Source organism: Aricia agestis, chromosome 19 (assembly GCF_905147365.1).
Source record: "Aricia agestis chromosome 19, ilAriAges1.1, whole genome shotgun sequence".
Taxonomy (NCBI): domain Eukaryota; kingdom Metazoa; phylum Arthropoda; class Insecta; order Lepidoptera; family Lycaenidae; genus Aricia; species Aricia agestis.
This window is the reverse complement of record NC_056424.1, coordinates 11,383,132-11,405,596: the sequence shown is the minus strand read 5'-3', so window position 1 is coordinate 11,405,596 and position 22,465 is coordinate 11,383,132. Positions and strand designations below refer to the sequence as shown.

Below are 22,465 nucleotides of genomic sequence, written 5' to 3'. Positions count from 1 at the left end.
CTGCTCTTTTTCTTAAAGTAAAATGTAAACAAACTTTTTAATATAAAGATGACAATGTGTTGTACAGAAATTAAGTACTTACAGCGTTTTGTCGGTCAAACGATCTCACATATCAGACAAGAAAGAAACATTGTACCCCTCCTACTAATTTAACGTTCACAATGAATAAGCAATGTTTTGTCTATCTCTGGAGTGACTTTTCCATTGTATAAGGATGCATTTCCACCAGAGATGTGTTCCGAGAAATGTGTTTTTATTAAGATCCAATAGCATCGCCGCGGTCAAGCGATGTCATAGTCATGGCGAGCTCACGTTAATGAAGCGATTCTATTGGTTCTCAAAAACACATTCCTCGTAACAAATCTCTGGTGGAAACGCAGCCTTAGACTAAGATGAAAGACGTTTCCTTAGTAAAAATATTAGTAAGTGGGCCAGACCACAACGTATACAATATATTGCTATTTTAATTAACTTTTTAGTCATCGCGTCCTGGCTGGGGTGGGTCCGGGCAGCATCAACATCCATCAGGCGTCAGCTCTGAGACGGAATTGGACGCACAGTATGCACAGGTATTGTAGATTTTTATCTATGCTATATAATATTATAAAGATGAAGAGTTTGTTTGTACTTTGTATGTTTGAACGCGCTAATCTCAGGAACTACTGGTCCGATTTGAAAAATTCTTTCACCAATGTATATTGTAAAGCTTAGATGACCCTAAGTGCTATAGGCTATGTATGTGTACAACGGGCGGAGCCGGGGCGGACCACTAAAACGTAATATGACTGGGATAAGCGTACGAGTTTCTACGTATTTCACGACAGGTCTATAGTAATAGTATGGCTTTTTCTCGCTACTTGTCTCTTTCAGTTGTACGCGGAAATAATAATTATTGTATTGCTCTTAATTTAACTTTTCACAAGGCTGTGCGTAACCGATTTTAATAAATTTTGGTATAGAGATAATTTGAGTGTTTTCCGTGTGTGCTTCAAAACTATCTCTCTTACAAGTTCTATCTTGATTTGTTGTCTATGTCACTTATTATTATTGACTTTAATTTCAGATAAAAGAAGGTAACGAATACATGGAGGCGCCGTCGATGACGCGGCTCCGGAGACATCGGCGACACCACGACAAGACGCCGTTGCATCAGCCTTGTGAGTTTAACCAAAATACGTCATCATACTTGTATTGATCCATCACAGGCCAACGTGGAGTCTGTAAAGTTGTTATATACGATAATACGTACGTTTAACGTCCTTAGGAGTAAGTAGTGTAAAGTGGCATTAATACATACCTACTTATAATTAGCAGACTGATTGTAAATTACACTTGCATAACTCGACGTGTAACGTTTTTTTGTATAATTTTAATAGTGTTTCGTCTTTGAATATATAAAACAGGTGTCAATGTGTAAATTTGGATTGTATTGTATTATAGGTTCTCAATTATTCGAAGATATAATTATATCTACATGTAACCACCCTTTTATTTTTGAACTAAAGCTATAACCCAACTTCGTAATTATTGTGTTAACAGCATTCTCAGAAACTGACAGTTCGGGTTCGAGTGAGGCGTCGGGAGGCGCGCGGGCGCACGTACGACGCAGGCATCATCACGCGCCGAGACATTATAAGAAACGGTAAAAACGAATCTCAAGTTGTCATGATTACTACTGGGTAAAGTGTAAAAGACAGAATGTAACTACTGACTCGATTTGAATTAGTAGTAGTATTTGAATAATCGGAAATTAAACCTTTAAATATTTGACAATATATAAAATATTAATGCCAATTGTGTGTCAAATGTTTCACTAAAACTACTGCAGCCATTCTGCGTACCTACCATGAGTTTATAGCTATAGTATTTATCGATACTCGATACCGACTACGTAAATAATCGGTATGGCGATTTTAGTCCCGCAAGTGACCGCTAGAGGCGCTGTAAAATTTGCCATACTAAAAATTTACGTAGTCGGTATCGAGTGTCGATAAATAATATATCTTTAAACTCATTTGTAGCGAGATAGTGGAATTATAAACGTGGTGAAAAATGGGGTAGGTATGTTATGTCTTGCCGAAAAGGACTATATTTTAGTTGTCCTTCTAAGATTGCTATCACTCATACTATTGATTTGTTTTCTAGGTCTCTAGGAAATTTAGTGGCGGTGCAGAGTCCACGCGTACCCAAACTTGGCATGTTCGTCGGCCCGCCCGAGCTACCAACTGGTTATAGGGCAAGGACGGTCGAAGATAAAGGTAATTAATCATCATCGTCAGTATATTATATTATGCTCCTATACACTTTCGTAATCGTTTGTGCAGGTCCATCATAGGCCAACGTGGACAGATCGCATGAGATGTTCTGTCGTTTTAGACAATACGTAAATTAAGTTTGACCTTTTACGGCCATTCCCAATATTTGATCTATCTCTGGTTTTGCCCTACTAGAGATAGGAATAGCTCACAATTGATATAAAATATATGTCTCTAATATCTAATGTGAGCTATTCCTATCTCTAGTAGGGCCAAACCAGAGATAGATCAAATATTGGGAACGGCCGTTAATAAACAAATAATAGGACAGAAGTAACTAATCCATGTTGCTTTGTCTTATACTTTAAAAAGCCATGAAATACTGGTGACTGTCTTATTCTTCATTTATTTAATAAGACCGAAAACTATATTTCATAAAATTGTCCAGTTCAATAAAAAGACAATAATTTTTCAAATTCAAATACAGGCATATATTAATTATTACAGGTTTAATATTAATATATGGTTTACAGTCGCCAGCGACTCGAGTGAAGGCAGCTCTGACGGTGAATCGAGAAGACCGAGGCCCCTACCGCCTCCGCCACATCACGAACCCACACACAAGGTATTTTTATTTACTTGCTGTAACCATTAAATTATTTTATATACCTATTAAATTTTACCATCTTTGAGTAGAATCTAAAATCTTGCATACTTTAAAATTATTTTTTGTCTAAATGATTACACAAAAGAAAATCTCTAGCTTGTGCCATTTTATTCTCAACTGTGTGCTTAATACGTGTAATTTAAATTGGTAACATTACAAGCCGCCTAAAATGAGCTTTGCTTACATTCGTTTGAAATTACTTAATTAAAACGGCAAAATAATAGTTGGCCGTAACGGGTAGCGTTGCTACCCGTTACGGCCAATCCATAGCAATAGAAAGAATTATCACATCTTAGCACTGGAGTACTGAAATCTGCACAAGAAATCACAAAAACATAGTGCTGTTATCATGCGGATGGATCTAGATCTATAGATACCTACACCATGATTTTGGTACACCTCGGGAGGAAATAACTAAGGATTCTTTACAGAAAATATATTGTGATCGAAATGGAATGCCCTAGAACCTTATTTGACTTTATCAAAAAATTATATTTTTGAACGAAAATCGCGACGGCATTTAAAAGTAAATAGTAAAGAGCATTTATACAATTATTCATTCTTTACTCACGACAATTTGATGCAATGTACTGGAACCGTAATTTTTTTCGGGATAAAAAGTATCCTGTCTAGTTTCTTCACCAAACATAAAAAATGGTTCAGCATGAATCAAAATCAAAGATGACAGACAGACTATTCTATTATTAGTATAGATTATTATTAAATATGAAATATAATAAGGTACATATTTCGTAAATATTTCAAACACCTACCGCTTGCCATTATTGAATTATTGATGTCAAAAAAAAGGTCTAAAAATCGCGTTTTTGTTTTGAATATTCCAGCCCTCTTAAATATTCATTTTAGCTTGTTTCTATTTGTTGTTATGGTGACAAGAAGAGTACATATTCTTTAAAATTTCAGTTCTCTAGCTACCGCGTTACTTGATATTGTTACGTGCTATCCACTGACTCGACGTCTACAAGCGGCTATTTATATGAGCCGAGACGAGTTCTAGAACGTACGAGAATTTCCTTCCATTCCTTTCTAGAATGTACCTGATTCCCGTAAACAAGTGTGGAATATTTCTGAAAGCCTAGCGCCATCTAGTATCGAGTAGGAGTTTTATGTTGTTTGAGAGCATAATATTTCCCGATAAGTTCCATCGGTGTGACGCTATATGGCACTATATGTCGTAAGTTGGTAACAATATACACCCTGGAGACAGACAGACGGATAGATAGCAAAGCGAAGACTTCCCGGGCCAAGGGTCTCTTTTAGGAACAGATTCCTGAAAATTACAAAGAAAATATGAATATGAGCTGCATAACTATAATGAATATTATAATCTAATTAAAAACTTGTCAAAAACGTTACCTTGCTGCAAGTAGAGTTTTCGTTTTTGAACTTCTGGAGGGTGTTATATAGATTCCAGGTGATGCTGCAGCGACAGATACAAGTGATTGTCATGGGGTAGACCCAGGGTTAAGGGCTTTTTATTAAAGCTATTGCAATAAACCCAAACACAAAAAAATATTTCAACCCTTCTCATTGAGGTCATAAAATAAGCTCCAGCAGAGAGGGAGCTGACGATGATGAAAATATTGTAGCTAAGAACTTTTGTGTCTATTTTACCGAATTTCAAATTGACTTCGGTATTAATACTTTGGGGTACGTATATATTAATATAATTTTCGCTGTGAAAGTAGCAATGCTAAAAGAGTTAGTTTTGAGTTCCATGTTTCTATTTAAAATACGCCAATAACATAAATAATATAGTATTTCTTTATAACTATTTTATGGCATATTCATAATGTTGGCGTATTTTCCATGCACAAGTATATATTTATGCAATGAACTATACAGGGTGTAACAAAACTAAGTGATAATAATTTAGGGTGTGTACATGTTCCTTGTAGAGAGTTCACTGTGAAAGTAGCAGCGCTGACCAAATTTTTTTTCACTTTTGTATGGGTGAATGCCCCAGCGTCACGAGTTTCTCCATACTAAAGTGAAAAAAATGGTCTTTCAGCGCTGCTACTTTCACAGTGAGCTCTCTACAAGGAACACATACACACCCTAAAGTATAATTACTTAGTTTTGTTCCACTTTATATAGGTATGGGTAATACTTTATTTTGTTATACATTGTCTAATTTGGTCTATGTATTATTTAGAGGAAATACATTTTTTATGTCCGTGTACAGTACAGAACAAACATCATATTTAAATACCTAATACATCATTTTATTATAATACAAAATTCATTAAAGATTTCGTTTATCAAGTGTTGAACATGGCCTCTCTGCTAATCCTTACTCTGTATGTCGAGTTTACCACGTGATCACATTATTTCTGAAAATATTAAAATCGACGATGACTTGTAAATATATACCTTTCGAACGCCATCTATTGAGCTAGTTTGCCTCAAATTCTAAAACGTCAGTGGCCTATAATCCCGCCTTAATCTATACATATAATAAAACAAAGTCGCTTTTTTCCCCTCATGTCCCTTTGTTCCCTTTAATCTTTAAAACTACGCAACGGATTTTGATGCAGTTTTCTTTAATAGATAGAGTGATTCAAGAGGAAGGTTTTTAAGTATAATACATTCATTAAATAGTGGAGAAATACTGTTATTGTTGGGCTTTCTAATGGGATGTCGTAAACAATTACATTTTTTTCCGCTTACATTGCAAACGCAGGCTGAACCCTGCGAGATTTATCAAAGTAATGTTCCAAGTTTTGTATAGTCTGTCAAAAAAGTGAAGAAATTAAAAAGTGGCAACATCGTAGTGTCATTCCGTTCAAATCGATCTAAAAAAAATAATAATTTAAAAGTGGCAACATTGTAGTCATCCCTTTCAAATAGATCTAAGAAAAAAGGGATGACACTACGATGTTGCCATTTTTTAATTCCTTCGCTTTTTTGACAGACTATACGTACGATATTTTTGTATAAATGAAATTCGTATGTTTTTTTAATTGTCGTATTGTAATGTCGTTTGGGCTCTATCTTAAGTGCACATTACACATTTGTCTGTAGGTACTGTCGGGCGAGTATCCGTCGTCAGCGCAGGACAACTCTTCGTCTAGCGCGGCGGACTCGCGTCGGCGGCAGGCATTCGGCAAACACGATAGGAGGCATAAAGTGAGTTAATGTTTTGTCCTTCTTAACTGAACAAGTGTGTGAGATAAATAACGTGGATCCTACGTCTTTTTTTCATAAAAATTGTATGCTTTACAAACTAATTAAGTACGAAAAGTATAATCACGAGTTAAGGCGGGGATTAATCTCAATCCAAAACGATAACCTTGCACACAACCAAAGACCAAGCGTATACGCATCGCAATAAGATTCATTTTAGCTTAGCATAAAACTGTTGTTACTCGGGCGGATCTTCTTTATTTTTCATTTTTTTTAAATATCTTTGGAAATAAATTAAAAAAAAAAAACAAAATTGTTCGGTTAAGGAGATTTTAATATAGACTAACTAACAATTTATTCAAATAAAATGTATAATTATCCTAGTTAATACTTATATTTCGATGAAATAGATTTTTATCGGAGGTGAGTTTGAAAATTAATTACAGCCAAAGTATTACGTTTTATTAAAATGTTTATGGTTTAAGGTATTTTAAATATTGTGCTTTATATCTCATATTTTTTAACACTTCGTTATTATAATGGAACTAGGTAAACCGGGAGTCTCGGAATAACAAATTGGTGTTTATCCTCGCCTTAAGATTGATGATGTTTTCTATTACTATTTTGCAGGAATTCTCTAAAAGTAAAGACAAGAAGAACGCGTCGCAGTTACAAAATACAAATTCAATACAAAATTGGGGACCACAGGTAAATCAACATAGAATTTCGTAATCATAATAATATTATTTCACAAGCTTTGGGAATGCTATTATTAATTGTGGTAAAATCAAATGTTAAAAGTATTCATAGCTTCATTTAAGAATAAGAATATGTTTATTTTAACACCACACAACACATGTAAATCAAACAATAATACAGCTGAAGAACATATTTCTACAATACCTACAATACATATATTGTGTGATGTCAAAATTGGCCCAGGCTCAGCTATACGCAGCAAGCTAGCTCGCTGCACTGGTATTCTGCCAGGGCCAATGAGTGACTTCACCACAAAATAAGGCTAATCTATACTATACCTACTTACTCTAATAAAATTAAAATAAACAAAAAAAAAACAAAAAATAAGAAAAACAAAACAATAACGAACATACAAAAATTTATAATATGTAACTACTAACAATAATATTAATTAATAAGAAAATAAAATATAATGAACACACACTTTATACCTCAGTCCTGCCTGCAGTTTTACCACACCTAATACATTATTAAAAAGTGCTAAAAGCTTTTAAAATAAGAACTCGTTTGAAATGAAAACTTGATTGTGCTGTGCCTCGGCCCCGAAAAATTCAGTCTGTATTCTCTACAACAGTGATACTCAACGTTTTTTATACGGGCTACAAGAATTTCAAAATGGTTAAATTTCACGCAGGCTACTAATGAAATTCCGGCGGGCACACGCGGCCAGCGGGCCGCAGGTTGAGTATAGCTGCTCTGCAACTAAGAACCAATCTAAAAAAGATTCTAACTCTTTCAGGGCCCCCACGGTGTCCCGTTGTTTGTAGAGAAGTGTATTCAGTTCATCGAGCGTGAGGGTCTCGCGTCTGAAGGCCTGTACCGCGTTCCCGGGAACCGTGCGCACGTCGATATGCTCTTCGCTAAGTTCTATGAAGGTAAATTAATGTTAAATTAAGAAATTTAAAATTAACCCCCGATTCAAAGATATAAGCGTCAGGAAATAGATTACAAAATATTGAACCGATCAAATCACTGGAAGGTACGTACAAGTTACAAACTTACAACGAACAACCTTACAAACTTATAACACCAGTCTTTTATGTCGGGATTTAAAAAGTATCGTAATTACTAACTAGTCACAAAAAATGGAGCGGCATTATTATATTAGCAACTGATAGCAAAACCGAAGAAAAAACACCTGAACGTTTAACCAGTGCTATGTTAGTCAAACATACCATATCTCTAATATTATCTCCTTTATAAGTTTTCACTTTATTTTCAGAAGTTCTTCATATTATGTATTTATGGTCTGAATGGCGTCTTATAAGTTATATCTAATAATTTTCAGATCCAAATATTGATCTAGATTCTCTAGATATACCTGTCAACGCGGTTGCGACAGCACTTAAAGATTTCTTCTCGAAGAAACTGCCACCACTACTTGACGAGGCGAGCATGGCGCAACTAGAAGACATAGCAGGTAAAGTGATTTAACTATAAAATATATATAACTAGATGTTCCTACCACAGGTTCCTACCGATTCCATAATATGCCATACGCGCAAAACGGAATACCGCGGATACCCTGGTCAATAAAATATAGCCTATGTCCTTCTCATGGTCATCAAAATAGATCCCGTGGTGGCCGAAATATCTTTAAAACATTATAGTATCATAATAAAAATATGGTTGGGGAGGCCTTTGCCCAGCAGTGGGACACTGTAGGCTGATAATAATAATAATAATAATAATAATAAAAATATTATTTGTCTTGGCACATTACGCGTCCACATAATATAAGTGGATGCTGTTTAGTAAAGAATCAAATTTTGAATAATCCGCCAAAAGATGATTCGCGGCGTACTCGTTTGTGATTGGTCAATGATACGTCACGAAATAGTCACCACCCAATGACGACGAAGCAGCAGTAGCGCCATCTGTCAAATAATTTTGGAAACGTGTAGAGGTTACATTTCCATGTTTGCAGCCAGATGTCACTCTCAGATTTAGCCCGTTTTCTACATCGCGCTATCGAAAACGCGGCGTACAGAATGACGTCTCTCGCGTTGTATCAGTTCGGTATCGCTTCTCGGCCTTTTGGCTAAGATCAAAGTGTAGTATCTGTTCTTTTCAGCTTAATATCTGAAAGTTCCCGCACTGCGGGACCAGTATATTAAACTGATTTTTGTACCACGACGGGATGTTCGGGGCTCGCTCCACTCCCGTCACGGGTTGGCCCGGCATTGCAGTGCCGCCGGGATCGGCCCACATAAACACTTGAAACCTACATAATATAATTATTATAAAACCACATGGGTCACGTCATGGCCCACGGCTATAGATTATGGTTTCTGTATCAGTTTGATCAGATGGGCTTCAGGTAGGATAGTATATAGATAATAAATAATCGCTGCACTGTTGGGAATAATATAATATTTGTTTCTCTTTGATCGCGTTAATAATATTTTGCTTTGTTGTTAACTACCAAAGTAAATCTGAATCTGTGTTGTAAATTACACCTGTAATTTTATATTTGTCGCAGCAGTTTATTTTTTTACTATTTAGTTTATGTTGCCAATTGCAAACCTGCGTCGCGAATCCGTTCACAACAATGCTGAATGGGAACCAATTTGGTGTTACTTAGTATAAATTATTATTTTTCTTTCTCATGTTGACTATAATTCATGGCTACTTAAATAATTTCACCTCCTTACCCTGTTCTAGCGATGCGCGGCTGCATAGCTGGCGGCGTGGAGCTGAAGGACCGCAGCTGGCGACTGCTGGCGTTGCGCGGGCTGCTGGCGTCCGCTCTCACGCCGCAGGCGCGGGCCACACTCGACTACCTGCTCAATCACTTTGCCAGGTATGTAGTACAAGTTACAACTTACAACTCTTCATGCTAAAGATTTTATTGTACAGTTTGTACACAATTCACGTACACTCTTTAAAGCTTAGGCCAAACCTACGCGACCAGGTGACTGCGAAGCGGAGCGTCAAGTTGTCAAATGTGTGTTTTGTATACAAAACACACATTTGATAATACCTACCTATACAATGTCTGGTTCTTGACTTTTGTAACTACATAATCAATAAAAAAATTAAAAAAGATAAAAGTAAAATAAAAGTAAGGAATATTAAATTACAATATGGGCGTAGTCACGACTCACAACAGTGCGTTGCGGTATCGCAAAAACAACCATATCGATGGCCCCAACGAATAAACGTGCAAGAGCTTTTACCCAAACATTTTTTTTGCATTTTTCGTTTGCATGGCCTATGATGCACTTATGCGCTTATTGCAGATTATTTGTTTATTTGAGTTTACCAGAATAAACGTGTTAAAACAATCTGAAGCTCGTGTCTATCCTTTCCTTTTTTTTCTTTTACATCTTTTACTAATAATTTCTCTTGTCTTTTTTGCTTTTGTAAAAGTTATTCGAAGAGCGGGTCAATAAATATATTTTACTACTCGCTACAAAGTGTTAGTACTACATCTTCATCCATCTAGATGGATGAAGATGTAGTACTACTAGTATGATCGAATAACAAGTGTATTGCGCACTTTTGTTCATAAATGTACATAATATATGAACAAAAGTGCGACATACACTTTGTATTTGCGTTACTGAGCTATAGATAGTAGTAGAATAATCGTTAGTAAAAAAAAGAGAATCACTTTATCAAAAAATAACCAACTACAAATTCCAGGGTGGCCGACAACTCCAAACTGAACTCCATGGACAGCAAGAACCTGGCCATCTGCTGGTGGCCGACGCTGCTGCCCGTGCAGTTCTCCGACATGGGCCGCTTCGAGATGACGCGTCCGTACCTCGAGGACATCGTGCAGACGATGATCGACCAGCACCCGTTCCTGTTCCGGGGGCAGGAGGCCTTCGTGATGGTGTGAGGACCGCGGGTGAGTGAGAGACTGAGAGGGTGAAAGAAGGAGGGAATGCAGTAATCTATGATGCATTTAGTAGGACCCTTAGCGTATTTTGGTGCGGTGCACTTACATACTAATATAGTATTAATGACTGTTGGTTACGAAAGATCCTAGAATAGACTTAATTCGTGGCAAATGTTTGGCTTTATGAAGCAAGTAAACATACTGATTAACTTTTAATCCTCAAGGTAGATATTTAGCCGAAACGTATTTTTAAAGTTTTAACTTAACTATGTTTAAAAAATAAGTTCTTGCTGAGATCTTACCGTTTTCTTAGTTGCATAATTTTAAGCAAGTCTTCTACATCAATAATAATTCAAATTATCAAAAGTTTTTAGCATTTTTATCATGTATGCATGTTGTTGATGTGACCTCCTACAGGTTGAAAGACAAGTTTTACATAATATTATTCAGTAATAATAATAATAATGATCGTCTATTCGTTTCCAGGAACCCACAATGCAGGTTGCATTCGTGATGGACGACGTGTGACGTCACTCGTCCCAGCCCCGGTGCGGGCCGCGGACGCCGGGGGACACTACCGATATCGATATCGACGTCGATACACGATATCGACTGTCGACTCTCGTCTAACTGTGTTGCTATTGTTGTTGTATCGTAGTATTATGGACGAAAGTGATACGGCCGTTTGTTTTTTACGAGTGTTGTCATATCATATGCTTAGTACCGCGGAACAAGCTTGAGTAAACGATATTTAGCGCTTTTTTACCGGTCTAGATAGGTATTATAATTCGATGGACTAAAATTGAATCAGTATTTTATTGTAGATGTTAAAAGCATTTTCTAGGTAAGGGATTGCACAAAACATATTTAACGGAAATGTTTCTATATAATATGGTAAGTATCGATTTTCGTATATTTGTATCAATATGACAACATGGCACATTCCGTAAGGCGAGATGTAGGTTTTTATCCGTTCGTTTACGCCATTTTATTTAAACACGCCTATGTATAGGTGAAATGCTTATTAACGTAAATGCCTTATTTGTAACACCAAATCATCTTTTCATCGACACCAAAATGCACTAAATATTTATTTCTCAGCACTATTCCTTTGTAAATTCTTGCCAAATATTGGATGACTCCGAACGATTGCCGCATTCGACCCAACTATGGTCCAAACCACGAGACTAGTCAAAAAAATTCACACTTAACAATTTTTAAATTTTGTGATTCGTCTCGTGATTTGGGCTATGAAATTTTATCCTTAGGATAATTTTACAATGTTTTTGAAAATTGTTTAAATATCTGTAGGATAAAATAATTGTTACGTTTGCGGTCTTAGAATTTGTGATATAGCAGAAGTTAGAAAGCGAGGCTCAAGGTGTTTTCTTGCCTGTTATTGTTTAGGTATTTTAGTGTATCGCTAAACTTTAATATCTAGGACTACTATATCTGTACGTGGTGAAAATGGCTTAGTTTTTAGGTTTTGCTTAAATAATTCCATATTATGTATTAATTTAAGTATTTTGTGTATAATCTAGCGTTTTCCAAATGTATACAGACATTATTACAAAGTTTAACATTATTCATATTTTTCACAAAATTATCTCTATGTATTATAATTTTTAACCAAAAAGTTTAAATATATTCATAATATATGAATTACAATTAGGTTAAAGCTTTAATTTTATATTTTTCTTCATTAATCATCACAGAAATCTCTATTTTTCTTAAGTATCGCTAGTTTTAGTAATAGAATTTTTATGGTTAACAAATTTGGTTTATTTTTTATGTTTTATTTTGGCTTTATTTTTTATAAATGAATTAAAGAATAAATAATATTTTTGTTACGTAATAATACTCAGCGAGTGGCAATACTAAAGAAAAGCATCACATGTTCATTTGCGTTAATAAATGGCCTATTTTTACGTTTCAAAATGGTGACGTATTCGCTAGCGTGCACGCTATAAGCGTACGGTACGCACAAAATAACATTAATTATAACTTTATAAAGTCCAATTGTTAATCTAAAGCTTTTTTATTTTATTTGTGCAATGGTATAATAAAAAAAGATCTCTATTTATGGCAGCTGCCTAGATTTTGTAATACTGTGACTACACTCACGCGTAACGAAAACTTTTGTCATCATACACACGACCATAATGATTTATTTAATAAGTCGAAACTTTTTGTAAGTGTCGTCCCAGCGCAGCATTATGTTTTTTAAATAATTAATAATTATGCATCATAAAGACATCACAAGGCAGCTTTTTGTTGTGAATAATACGATCTTTCTCATATTTTTCTGGTGTTAAAATGTATTAAAATTATAATTCAACTGTTTAACTGTTCTCGTAGGCTAGCCCTTTACTGTCAAAAGATACCGCTTTGTAAGCAAAGATGGAAGATCAATATTTGTCTATGAAATTGAACATTTACTCTGTGCTGAAACCAAGGTGTCATTTTATGTTAGAAAATGGCGAACTGTAACGTCTTAATTTGTACACAAGAAGATATTCCCAATGTATTTATTTGCATATAATAAATGTAAACTACTCGTAAGTATTTAATATATTAGATGTCTCCAATAAGCATAGTACGTGTAAGTTTATAACGACGTCAATATCTTACGCCGCAGGCGACATGTCCAATAGAGGGAAACGATGCGAGGGATTTTTTATATTTTACTATGAATCGAAGATGACATAGAGCCTACTTTCCTTTGAAACAATTATTTTTATACATTTCGTAGATCTCAATGGCGCTTGTACGAAATTCCCCCTTTACTTTGTATCGTGGCCGATATTTTAATTTGGATTTGTAAATATTGTACATTCGTTTATTTTCGTAATTTATTTATTTGTTTTTGTATCAGAGTTTTAAAGCCATATTTGTTGTTAGTGATTTTAGTTTCGCGACGGCCTTTTTGAGTGCCATTTCGGTTCGTGAAGTTGACTGGTGTGAAGTGAGCAACGTATTGCATTGCAAGTCGCAAACACGGCTAACGTCACATCTGTCATCCTGATAGGTGCACAATTCTCATACCACGAATACATCGATCGTAAAACTGCACGATTACTTGTTCACGCGGTCAACAGTTTTATATTCGAATGAAGGTCGAAGGTTCGAGAATTGGGCCCCAGTTATTGGTGATTCTTATGAAATGTATTCGCGTTGTGTTCGCGTTCTGTTCTCCCGTAGGTTCTCGATTGTTCTAATGTAGAATCAATGTACGCTTGGCCGACTGAACATTCTTTAGCTGTTTATAAAACGAAAAATAATGAATAAAATTAGGCTTCAAATTAATTATTCACTAGTTTATTTTCTTATCACAGGTTCAATCTGGACAAATCTAAGAATTCATTTTTAATTTAGCCCAGAAACTAAAACTCGTCACGTCACTATTTCTAATAAAATCATGTTTAGATCAAAACAATTCATGTTATATCGTGTGTGAGCGAGACAGCGCATAGAAAAGGATTATCACATAAAAACGCTTCCAAATTTCTAGTTCAGAGGCCGTAGCCAAAGTCCCTTTCGTTAAAAACGATGACGAAATTCGTTATCAGAATGTATGGAATTTGACATTAGTCTTCGCAAGCGAAATGTCATTTAGCGATGACTTATGTCAAAGCGCATACATTTTGTTAACGAATTTCGTTACCGTTTTTAATGAAAGATACTTCGTCTAAGGCGGCTGGTTTTTTTCACGAAAATAATCTGCTTCTTTTGATTTTTTGATGACAGATGTGAAGTTTTTAATCTTAAAGTAACGCAAAATTTAATATAATGAAACCACGTTGCGATGCGTTGCCTCGCTCTAACTTCACGTCAAAGTATTAAGTTTTGTAATATAACAGCAGAAGAATGTACAGTAGAATCCCAGTTTTGCTATATGCGTCTGGTAAACTGTATTAAGCAGTTCAAAGAATGTGTCATATTTTATAATAAATAACCATCTATGTATTCATTGTTTTATTTACCATATCTCTTTACTTTTAATGAGAAAATCTTTATTTTTCATGCGGGCTCTACACTCGCAGCGCGAAAGCGGCGAACCGCGAGTGTGAAGGGTTTCGCAGCTTCGTGTTTGCGCTTCGCGGCTTCGTATTTGTACGTATCGTATTCCCGGCGCGTAGCATCCGCGAATCGCCGCCGCAATTCGCGCCGCGAGTGTAGAGCCCGCATCAGATATAATGGCAAGAATATATTTAGTCGTTTATTACGCAATTTAATTTATTGTCCGAATCAAAAATGTTAAAATGGCTTGTTCAGACTCACCGACCTACGAGAAAAGTCTTCTTCCCGCTGCCTTGCTTTAAGTCGAAGAAAGAAGTATTGTAACTTCTGTCTTTTTTTCTTCGTTTTGAGGCTTATCGTAAGGATACTATGATAATGAAATACTACATAAGGTATACATAAGGTATTATTATTTTATTAAATAATACGAGAACCACATGTCGTAATCTTTTACTCATTATCAACCAATCACAGATTACTATTTACATCTAATATCCGTTTCGTATAAATTGAATAGTGAACTCATAATATTGTGTATATCGCAGCCATCTCGTAAAATTAGCCAGTAAACTTTACGCCTAGGCGCATTGAAAGCGCTCTAAAATTATTTTTATCAGTATTATTAATCGTTAGAAATAAGCCACAGGTCTAGATGTATTCTGATATCCTGATCATGCTTTTGATAAATGGCCTAGTCGTCCAGTTTGATTACTAATTTAACTAGACGGCTGCGACTGAAGTTTACACATTTTTGCACGTATATTAACAACATCTATTTCATATCCATATTGCTTAAACATAAGCTACTTGTAAATAAATTAAGATTTGTAATTTAATATTCTTATAACCATGATCATTAAATTGCAATTATTGTTTTAATAAATAGTATCTAAATTGTAAATCTAAGATTTACCAACATTAATTTCGTCATACGAAATACCAAGTGATTTTTCTATCAAAAGTGTCCTCTACATTTCTAGAAAAATATAAATTTCCCTATCTATACAAATAGTATTACAAAGTCTTAGAAAAACTTAACAAAATCGTTTAGAACATTTGCTTGAGTATGATAGATTGTGATTTGTGTTATATTATTATTTATAATGTTCATCTAAAATGTTTCTAAAGCTTAGGGTACACAAAATGCATTTAGGTAAGGTATATTGTTATATACAAAGGAACATCTACATTTTTATAATCTGATACAACATTTACCTGAAATATGTAAGTTATAATATATGTAATACGAACAGTAAACACTGTACAAAAAGTTTGTGAAAGTCCCTAGAAATTGAGAAGTAACCCTGGATGGGCCTTGGAAGTCAACAAACGGCTTATGACATTATTGCATCATGGTGGTTCAAAGTTTCCTGAAAACTCTCGTCACTGATTGATTGAATTGAATTGGGATTAGGAATCCTTTAGTTTAATTGGCTAATTCACAGTTATACAGTTTTGCACAATCACAACTTGATTGGGTGCAAGCGAGAGAAAATAGCTCTGTCCTTGTCACACGTAGCTGGCACCCCAGCAGCCGCACTAGGGGATGGAGTCCTGCGGCGCAGTAGACAGCTCGCTGCAGGGTGCGAGCGAGACGGGGGAACTGCGCCGTCCCTGTCACACGCAGCCGGCGCCCCAGCAGCCGCACCAGGGAATGGAGTCCTGAGGCGCGGCGGACAGCTCGCTGCAGGGTGCGAGCGAGATGGGGGAACTGCGCCGTCCCTGTCACACGCAGCCGGCGCCCCAGCAGCCGCACCAGGGGATGGAGTCCTGCGGCGCGACAGACAGCTTTCGCGATTTCTGCGTGCAGGCAGACGCCAGAGAAACGGAAGAACACATGCTGTTCGTGCGCTCGTGCTCAGAGTGCGATGTGTTCATCTCCTGAAAAGACAGATGAGTCATTAGGATCAGTTTCAGTTCACGATAATTGATAAGAGAGTTTATGGATCTGAAAAAGGAGAGAATTCCAACCACCAAGGAAATGTAGAAGTTTTAAATAAGTAGGTATTCCGTGACTACGAAATAAATATTTTGAGAGTAAAATAGCGATATAATTTGGCAAGAATTAAAAGAATTCAGAGTTCCGACGCAGACTCCAATGGATATTAACAATATAAACGGACAACCATTATATTTATAACGTTCGGACAGCGGTGAAAATTTTCGAGGAATGGGGCAATCACACGCGTAGATGCCCCTTAAACGTGAAGAAATAAAATGGAAGGATATAATACAATAATACAAAGTTAGCGTGAATATAATGTAATATACATAAACTACAATTTAGCAGGAAATGGTACATGAAATACGAAAGCTACTTGGCACTCGCACTATAAAAAGCAATAGGTCACTAGAGGAAATGATTATGTACATGTCTGCTCTACGGCATATTCTATTAATCTCTCATAAACAAGCTCTAAATTTAGCGTGTGAGTGGCCCATTCTCAAAAAGACCTCGAAGAAAGAAGGCTTCTTTAAATACCTGGTAGCTGTCCCTTTTGTATCTCGGACAGGAGCTGGAGGAAGACATGGTCGGCCGCGGGCGGTGCCTTGTGCAGTGCTTGTGCTTTTGTTCCTCGCTCCTCTCCTCTATTAACCTCTCATTGTCACTCTCTACTAGAACTGGAACACCATTCTTCGCTCCGTTCTTTGCTTCCGCTTTCACTTCCTTTCTTTTTCGTTCCCTCTTCTTGAACGTCAGAGAGAATCTCTTTCTCTTCTTCGCTTTCGGTGATTGTGGTCTCTGCGGTGCGGTGGATTTCTCTCTTTCAGACCTACTCGTGTCGTCGTCTGGAGGAGGTACCTGGGACTCCGAATCGGATTTCACGGTTATTTCAGTTCGGGACGATGAATCCGGCTCGGCGTTTTTGTACGACACCTCTTTCTCTAAATTAGCTAGCTCCATCCTTCGGAGTTTCTTTGGGAGCTTGTTTACTGTCGCATAAATCGGTTCCTCGTTGTCGCCGACCGGCGCCGATCTCGATCTGAAGAAGAAGTCGAACTTTTTTGGCTTAGTCGGCATTCGTTTTTCGACGAAGACAACAGTGCTCGCCACCTCCGTCGTCGTAGATTGTATCTCCTCCCCTGACTTCGGACTGGTGCTCGGAATGGGCGTACCTCGAGGGTAGTCGTATGTGAGCTCGATATTCTTCTCCGTGACGTACGATTTGGGAGGCTGCTCCGGACAGACCTCGGGCTTCGGGCTGGGATCTCTCTTTATACAGCAGCACGGTTTCTGCACAATATTCCTGGTATTGCACATAATAATGGAATTCTGCTGTATATAAGTCGTCTGTATGGTCGTCTGCATGTCTCCGAGCAAGTCCTCGACGTTTCCCCCGGTGTGGAAGCGGGGAGGTTGGCAGGGAGCGATGACGAAGCCCGGCGGCGGCGGTCCGGTGAAGTGGAATGGAGAGGAAGTCATGGTCTGATAAAATCTCGGCACTTCGGGCGCGTCGTGTACTAACACGTCGACGGTTCGGTCTATTCCATTGTTCTCCGTATTCGCCTTCGCTGATACATTGTTAGTTTTAGATTCTTCCTTCGGCGGTTCCTTGTCTGCCTTATTTGAATTTTGGCTGGTGTCAGGCTGGTTCGCTTCCTTCTCGCATTCATCGCAATTGCAAGGGGTTGTAGCTCCACTCTGAAATAGTAACATTTTGAGTATTAGCGATTTGACGCTTTACTTTGGACTTAGAACGTACATAAATTACACTATACAGTTAGCAGACAACCGGTTACTTTAAATCTTAAACTAATCTGTACAATGTAAATACTTAAATCTGTAAATACAAATTGACAAATTTGTATGTACAGATTTTCATTTTGTTTTTAACAATGTTTTACTTTTACGTGACCCACGAAAACTTAAAATTGAGATTTTTTTATTAGCATGCATTTTTAATCAATAAAAGTGAAAAGCCAAAAATAAAAACTGCAGATATTTAAACTATATTGAGGCCATTTAGTTAGAACCTTGTTAAAATAACCTTTGAAACTCTTATGGAAAAATTGATCAATCAATATGTTACTAATTACTATGGTGATAGTTAGAGATGCACACAATGAAAACAAAACATTACTATAAATAATATCAATTTAACCCTGCAATATCGATTAAAACTGCATACCGTTCTAGCGTTAGTCGAAATTAGGCATTAACGTCATCCGAACGGAATTGTCGCGTATCTCGGAGCATGCGTCATCCAGGTATTCGATAGTTACAAATATCCAAAAATACACAAAATACGTACGGTATACATGGGATCACTCGACCACACCACTTGTCACTGTATCATAACTGACGTTTACGCGTGCGAGCGCTCAAAAACCGACTGGTTTATTTATAAATCCATCATTAGGTACCACAATATTTTCATACGCTCGCCCTTGACTTATTTTCCAGTGGGATGTATCATTTGAAAGCTTTATACAAACTTTCGATTGAGATAACGATTTAATGTTGTTTGTTGCTAGGCTTTTATTTTGGCAATGGTTTTGAAATTATATTATTATGGTATGTTTGAAAAGTATCGATCCCACTGGTATTAAAACATAGGCTTTAGGTGTATGTCACGATTATGGTTTATAAGCAGTAAGCATTATGAGAATTTTGAAAAGAGAGAACATAGAGAACTGTACCGGTATTCCTATGATCTCAAGCTCATATTATTTTTGGCTGGATATCTATAGCGGGTCACTGCCTTTGTGGCCTTGGTGGGTATAACGAAACGTCTCTTGACAATGGACCATGCTGGTCCACTACAAGCCACATCATCTTTTTCTTTACCTTATCCTGTTCCCCCTCCTCCGGCACCACGCTTAGGTCATGAAAGGCAACAGCCCGGACACTGCCGTCGGCGCTCGTGCACTCGGGACAAGCGCTGCACACCGAGACGCTGTCCTGCCAAACGATACAGTACTTTATCTCTACACACACATGGTTCATTTCACATCTGACTATCGTCATCAACTTCACATTAATTATTATTACCTACAGCAACATCTTTATCAGCATAATGTATGCATCTGTAGCCATATTATCATCATTGTCTTCACCAATACTATTATAGTTAATTATCGTAACTAACATAAAATCTTTCTAAGCAACATCTTTAACAGCATTACCATCATTCTCATTCATCACAATATCATCATAATTATCCACCACACCACTATCATCATTATCGTCAATCATCGTAACTAACATGGACTCTTTTCGGTCATTGCCGCCATAGTCTCGACTATCATAACAATTATCATTAAAACGATTTTATCCTCATCACAATCGTCTACTTTGCCTTCCCCATTCTTATCATGATCATCATCACCATTGACATTACCACAATAACACCAACAATCATCATCAGTATCCTGAACACCATTCACGCTCACAATGGGCATTGTCCAAAAAAAATCACATGCACTTTTTATATATTTTTTAGTTAAAATAGGGTATTTTAAGAATATAAATTAAATAATTTTGAAATTCATTTGCTAGTTTTTTCTCAATAAATTTTTTAAGTTTCGCTCTGACGTCATCATCGGCGGCCAGTAATTGACCTCTGCAGTATGTTTTTTCCTTTCAATCTTATTTATAATGGCTGGTTCGTCAAATGCAAGTTCTCATTATGTGAAAGCTGATACGAGAAGCTTACCAAAAGTTCGAAACGTAATGTTGGTCGAATTTATTGCTAATTTATCACCATTGAAGGTCAAACAAAGGTTAAACTTATTTGTTCAAAAATATAAGTAACTAATGGGTATTTTTTTCGTTTATATACAGAAAAACGATCACTGACCTTATTGCTCGAAATGTTTTTGTAATGAGCAAAATTAAAAAAAAATGGACAATCCCCATTCTCACTGTCATTATCATCATCTTCATTATCATAATCATCATCACGTACGTCCGAGTGGTCCGGCGAAGATCTCCGGTCCCGCAGCATCCGGTCCAGCCGGTCGTACTCGTAGCGCAGGGCGGAGATCTCTCTCTTCAGTTGCTCGTTCTCACGCTTCAACTTCTTTATGTCTGACTGTCCTGAGAAGAGAAGGTTTAAGGTAAATAAAGAGGAAGATTAGTAGCGTGTTTAGGGCTATAAAGTTGGAAGACGTAAACGACGCCCTTCATAAAGAATTGCCGAGGAATATTACATTTAAAAAAATCTACAAAATCGCTAAGATTGTGTTTTCCTAGAGTTACAGTTTATATACTGTTCAGAAATAATAAGGAAAGGGAGATGCAGGTAGACTGTCCAATAAGTTATTTTGCGTGGTCTTAGTTTAGATCGCGAAAATTAGCTTAAGTTTAAATATCATGATAGTCTTTCTCACTGTATGAGTTACGACCAGTCAGTAATAGCAACAGATGAAAAAGAATGAAGACTAGTCAGAGTCACCTCTTTCTACTTCTGCATTGATGTTGATAGTTCGTAGACGTAGCTCCTCGTTTTCGTAGAGCATGCCCCGAGAAGACTTTCGGTCCAACCTGGAAAAGTATTGTAAAAGTACCTATATAAGAAACTGAGATGTTACTACGGACTTAAGAATATAGCAGATGGATGGGGTCGTGACTCGTGAGTATACTGTCTATCCAGTGACAATTTACGAGATGATCCTCATCACCTTGACGAGTGGCAGTCTTCCGCCGTGCATTTTTCGCGTTACTTTCTATCGCGCACTGTAAAACTCTGGAACGAACTATCGCCAGAAGTAATATTTCAGGAGTCCGGACATATACGACCAACAACCCTTCAAGAAGAGAGCGTATTCCCTCTTAAAAGGCCGGTGACGCACCTGCAGCTCTTCTGATGTTGCGAGTGTCCATGGGCGACGGTAGTTTGCTCATTTGCCCTCTTATTTTATTAAAAAAAAAAGATGATGGTAGTTGCGGATATTCGCCACGCCGTCACGAGCCATAATTGGTACTGTAGTACTCTCCTACTAGAGCCCACATTTATCTTATTCTTGGAAGAATTTAGGATTTATTGAAACATTTTTCCCATCTTTGACTGAAGGTTGGTTCTTACTTGCGGTTGGGTTTGACGTTGACATCTTTGCGGCGCGTGCGCAGCATGCTGGCTCCCGTCATGCCCGACATCTTGTTTGACTTCAGCCATGCGTTGATGATCTCCTGCAAATAAGTCAAAGGTGAATATAAAAATGGATTTTCAAATGTGTTAGTCGCGCTAAAACTCGAAAACGGCTGGACGGATTGGGCTGATTTTAGTCTTAAAATATTCGTAGAAGTCCAGGGAAGGTTTTGAAGTGACACGAAGTTCACCGGGACAGCTTGTATAATATAATAACGTTGTAGCGGTATGAACATTGTACAATAAATTCTAAATGGTGCTATCGATGTTTCTGATATTAGCACGACGTTGCGTTTTTCAATTGCAGCACTAAAGTGCATAATCCGGCATAAGACTAAACGTTGAATGTTTCAGCTACAGCAGCGATTTGCTCAGTCAAGAATTGATTCACATTTCAATTAAGCATTAGCACGCTTGGGCAATGAGCATTGTGCGCCAGAGTCGCATTATGCTGTGCAAGTGGAAAAAACTATTATAGTAGAGGAGCGGAGGGTGCTATTTTTGTAGTCACTCGAGCGTCATGGAGACTTAGTAGGTTTTGTACATTAGATAAAACTGATTAAAAAATAATACGAGCGTTTTTTGTTTTAGTGGTGGGTTCAGAAACTGCAGCCATTTTAAAGTTTTGAAAAAGAAAATATATTTATTCAGAAAATTGCTTATTTAAGTCAGTTATAAA

At 37.0% G+C, this 22,465-nt stretch overlaps 2 protein-coding genes, 1 long non-coding RNA gene and 1 other non-coding gene across 8 annotated transcripts in view; 2 read left to right on the top strand and 2 right to left on the bottom strand.

Moving 5' to 3' along the window:
* The window catches only part of LOC121736867 (rho GTPase-activating protein 190), a 51,981-nt gene extending 39,695 nt beyond the window's left edge, over positions 1–12,286 (top strand). For all 4 annotated transcript variants that reach the window (XM_042128334.1, XM_042128331.1, XM_042128332.1 and 1 more), the window contains 12 exons: positions 480–569; positions 1,064–1,157; positions 1,540–1,642; positions 2,146–2,258; positions 2,789–2,880; positions 5,968–6,072; positions 6,700–6,777; positions 7,568–7,703; positions 8,117–8,248; positions 9,493–9,631; positions 10,477–10,684; positions 11,162–12,286. In XM_042128334.1, the coding sequence (XP_041984268.1) occupies positions 480–569; positions 1,064–1,157; positions 1,540–1,642; positions 2,146–2,258; positions 2,789–2,880; positions 5,968–6,072; positions 6,700–6,777; positions 7,568–7,703; positions 8,117–8,248; positions 9,493–9,631; positions 10,477–10,675 (1,281 nt within the window). In that variant the 3' untranslated portion in view covers positions 10,676–10,684; positions 11,162–12,286. The remainder of the gene's footprint in view (positions 1–479; positions 570–1,063; positions 1,158–1,539; positions 1,643–2,145; positions 2,259–2,788; positions 2,881–5,967; positions 6,073–6,699; positions 6,778–7,567; positions 7,704–8,116; positions 8,249–9,492; positions 9,632–10,476; positions 10,685–11,161) is intronic.
* LOC121736890 lies at positions 8,850–9,042 on the top strand. Its single transcript, XR_006037078.1, has one exon. It is a non-coding gene; the product is annotated as a U2 spliceosomal RNA (small nuclear RNA).
* On the bottom strand, positions 8,966–22,311 carry LOC121736870. The gene is made up of 3 exons (XR_006037075.1): positions 22,257–22,311; positions 15,168–15,173; positions 8,966–9,052 (listed from the first exon to the last, which is right to left on the bottom strand). It is a non-coding gene; the product is annotated as an uncharacterized LOC121736870 (long non-coding RNA).
* The window catches only part of LOC121736868, a 57,785-nt gene continuing 51,571 nt past the window's right edge, over positions 16,252–22,465 (bottom strand). For both annotated transcript variants that reach the window (XM_042128335.1, XM_042128336.1), the window contains exons 2-7: positions 21,724–21,827; positions 21,094–21,182; positions 20,605–20,735; positions 19,485–19,598; positions 17,178–18,338; positions 16,252–16,576 (exon numbers count right to left, since the gene is read on the bottom strand). In XM_042128335.1, the coding sequence (XP_041984269.1) occupies positions 16,421–16,576; positions 17,178–18,338; positions 19,485–19,598; positions 20,605–20,735; positions 21,094–21,182; positions 21,724–21,794 (1,722 nt within the window). In that variant the 5' untranslated portion in view covers positions 21,795–21,827 and the 3' untranslated portion in view covers positions 16,252–16,420. The remainder of the gene's footprint in view (positions 16,577–17,177; positions 18,339–19,484; positions 19,599–20,604; positions 20,736–21,093; positions 21,183–21,723; positions 21,828–22,465) is intronic.